This window comes from Adiantum capillus-veneris, chromosome 14, assembly GCF_014529385.1.
Source record: "Adiantum capillus-veneris isolate H3 chromosome 14, ASM1452938v2, whole genome shotgun sequence".
Classification (NCBI taxonomy): Eukaryota; Viridiplantae; Streptophyta; class Polypodiopsida; order Polypodiales; family Pteridaceae; genus Adiantum; species Adiantum capillus-veneris.
The window spans coordinates 28,704,185-28,707,571 of NC_140944.1; the positions used below are offsets into that span (position 1 = coordinate 28,704,185).

The following is a 3,387-nucleotide window of genomic DNA, read 5'->3' on the forward strand; positions in this document are numbered from 1 at the left end:
CAAAGCCTTGCTAACTTGAAACAAATTTGGAATCCAGCACTGGCTGGGAATGGTGAGCGTAGATCTAAAGCCAATGTCTACCATGTGAGGGGGGATACTAGGAAGCTAGAGAAGTTAGAATAGCAGCGGTGAAAATTTCACTAAAAGAAATATGACAACCTTCACTGAGGATAGATATGAACATTGTTTTCAAACAAGACGATTGCACAGGCTAACTACATTGTCAAATATAAGCAAAACTAACAACAAAATCATTATACCATACATAAATGGAAATGTAACATTGGAGAAATGGCAAAGAAGGCATGACGAAACAGCATTTCATAGAATAAGATAGAATAAAGAACGATAGAATGAGATCTTAAAGGCACTCACCTTGAAGGCAGTCGCAGTTTTCAGCCTCTTTGCAGAAAACATCAAGGACAGAATCAATGAGCTCCGCGCCTTCGGTATAGTGATCCTTGGCCCAGTTGTTGCCAGCTCCGAACTCGCCAAAGACGAAGTTATCAGGGCGGAAGATCTGCCCATAGGGGCCTGTTCGAACACTGTCCATAGTACCTGGCTCCAGATCCATGAGCACGGTGAGAGGCACATAGCACCTGCAACTTGCCTCGTTGTAGTACACATTCACTCTCTCCAGCTGCACGTTAGCGTTGCCGCTGTATGACCCCGTGGGATCAATGCCGTGCTCTATGCATACCACCTCCCAAAACTTGGCGTCCATTTGGTTGCCTTTTGCACATGTTTGTGCATTCACAACTTCTATGACGAGGAGGTATCCACCTCATAAACTTAGTCCAAGCAATCAGCCAACTGAAGTCGCTCGGTTGCAATCCCCACATTGTAGAGCGACTCTTCGTCCTACTGCCTTGTTGGTCGCTATACGAATATTATTCATCTGCTGCCCAATGTCTAGTAATTCCATCTTAGCCAGCACCGGCTAATGATTAGGAACATGTGCATAATCACTCACCAATCAAATCAACTCGAATGAAACGCAGGCTGGTGCTCACTAGAGCCCGCCCTCTCGCAATGTGCAGCATGTATCACATTCGCCATCTCTTCCTTCCATGCCTTCTTGAGCGCCACCACAGCTAGTTTGCATCGCCATGTCGTAGTGATCTGGTCTCTACTACCCTGGCTATTCTCATGTGCACTCATGTTGCGCTCCCACTCGGTGGACAGCTCGCTTTGTCGAGGGGGAACCCATCGGCCATCCATAGCCTGTCCCAACATGCTGTTCCACTCATGCCGACATATCTCACCACATGTCTTAGTTGTTCACTGGCCCCCCGGCTCAGCCCGATATACCATGATTGTTGTACATCCCCGACCATTTGATCGTGTTCCGAGCTGCCTGGTATGGTATCGAGTATACTTTACCCGCCTCGCATCCTCTTGTAATCCGCCTCGTCGAGGGGGAATCCAACGGCCATCTGAGGCCTACATTCGAACCAACCCCTGTTGATCCATCTGTTCCTTTGCAATTGCTACCTCAGTGGCCCACTTATCCTGCATCATAGCCACCTCCTCAAAAACCAAGGTTATCCCCTGCTCTTGCCGACAGAGCTCGTCCTCCAACATTGCTTTCTTTCCTTCAAGTTCCTTCCTTGTTCTCTTACTTTCCAACCGCATCGAATCTACATCCCTGTGATAAATCTCCATAGTCCTCGAGCGAGTTTGAGTCAAAGCATGCATAGAATCTTGCACCGCATCCCAGTCATATTCCGATTCTTCTCTGCTCCATCCATCATAACGTTCAACTAAACGGTGCATCGCCCTTTCAAAGCATACGGATGCAACTTCCACATTGAACCAAGCCTTTAATGAGGCCATCTCCACAAGCTCTGATACCAAATGTTAGGATGCAAGTGCATACATAGCATAAGAGGGTGCAATACACTGAACACGGGCTCAACAAGAGCCCAAGAGCAAACTAGGGCCAAGTCTATAGTGGCCGGCAACACCCGAGGATCCAAAAACAATAATCAGGTAGCGAGAGAGGGACTGACTCTCCTCGACTTCATAAGCCGAGAGCCCAAGAGCAAACTAGGGCCAGGTCTATAGTGGCTGGCAACACTCGTGGATCCAAAAACAATAATCAGGTAGCGAGTGAGGGACTGACTCTCCTCGACTCGATAAGCCAACACGGCTTTACAATACAAATGATGGGGTGCAATACACTGAACACGGACTCAACAAGAGCCCAAGAGCAAACTAGGGCCAGGTCCATAGTGGCTGGCAACACCCATGGATCCAAAAACAATAATCAAGTAGCGAGTGAGGGACTGACTCTCCTCGACTCGATAAGCAGAGAGCCCAAGAGCAAACTAGCGCCAGGTCTATAGTGGCCGGCAACACTCGCGGATCCAAAAACAATAATAAGGTAGCGAGTGAGGGACTGACTCTCCTCAACTCGATAAGCCAACACTGCTTTACAATACAAATGATGGGGGTTCGGAGCACTGTGGCTCACCCTTCAACTGGCATACAAAACGTGGGCTCAAGACCCACTCAAGTGACCTGCTGAGTTAAGAATGCAGACATGGGACTTAGAATGCAGAGTGTTAAGAATGCATACATGGGACTTAGACCTATGTAAGCTTTACAAAACTGCCTTGGGCAAGTTGATATTCAGAGGACTCCATGATACCCACACTTGGAAAACTTTGTCTTGACAATGCATTTCGTGTTAACTGATGCAACTATGTAGTAGAGGATAGCAAGGGCAATAATGCAAGTGAGAAACCTCCCTTTCTGGACTAACTCTAGTGATTATTGGAGCTGAGCATTGGCTGCTGCTGCACTGCCGACCAGCGCCCCCTCTTTCACACACTCCCACACCCCCAAAATCATCTTCAAAAGTGCAAGGAATCATCAACATATTTATAATTCTTTACCAGTTCACATTGATTAACATAATACAAACTCGTAAATAATACAAACTCATATCTTATGCAGGTGAGATGTGCTTTACTACTTCTTGCACATCATGAATTCTGGCTTCTAGTAAGCATACCTTAACTCTTTGAGAAAGAACTTCTGCTTCTTTATTCTGAGAAGACAACAGCTAGAACAATCATTATGTAAATAGAATCAAGACAAACATGGTGAAAAGACTTAGCTGCAATCTAAAAGCTCCGTTAGCCAGCCATTACCTTTCTTGCTACTGCCATGCCAACATGCTCCTGATCAGTTTCTGAATGTATGCTCTGTTTAAAATGTTGCTTGAGCTCATGGATAGCAGTCAAAGCCTGGTTAACTCGTCCAGTCTTCAAAACACACACACAATGCTCATACAAGTTTCTAGTAGAAAGTTTTGTTAGAAAGGAGGTCAAGTGCTTGTTACCTTCCGTGCAAATGTGGCAAAATCCAAAAGCGATGTGG

General features: G+C 46.2%; 1 protein-coding gene across 1 annotated transcript; it reads right to left on the minus strand.

Annotated features, from left to right (window-relative positions):
- Positions 1-361: 361 nt before the first annotated feature.
- On the minus strand, positions 362-1,953 carry LOC147442146 (uncharacterized). The gene is made up of 3 exons (XM_086529598.1): positions 1,448-1,953; positions 1,014-1,237; positions 362-783 (listed from the first exon to the last, which is right to left on the minus strand). The coding sequence occupies exons 1-3, from the start codon at positions 1,834-1,836 to the stop codon at positions 362-364; spliced, it is 1,035 nt and encodes a 344-aa protein (XP_086385724.1). The 5' UTR covers positions 1,837-1,953.
- Between the last annotated feature and the right edge of the window lie 1,434 nt (positions 1,954-3,387).

Coding starts and splice junctions, on each gene's coding strand:
- LOC147442146 (XM_086529598.1), bottom strand. CDS start 1,836: ATGGCCTCATTAAAGGCTTGGTTCAATGTGGAAGTTGCATCCGTATGC. Junction 1,238..1,447: donor CAACAGGGGTTGGTTCGAAT/GTAGGCCTCAGA, acceptor TGAGTGGAACAG/CATGTTGGGACAGGCTATGG. Junction 784..1,013: donor TTGCGAGAGGGCGGGCTCTA/GTGAGCACCAGC, acceptor TAAGTTTATGAG/GTGGATACCTCCTCGTCATA.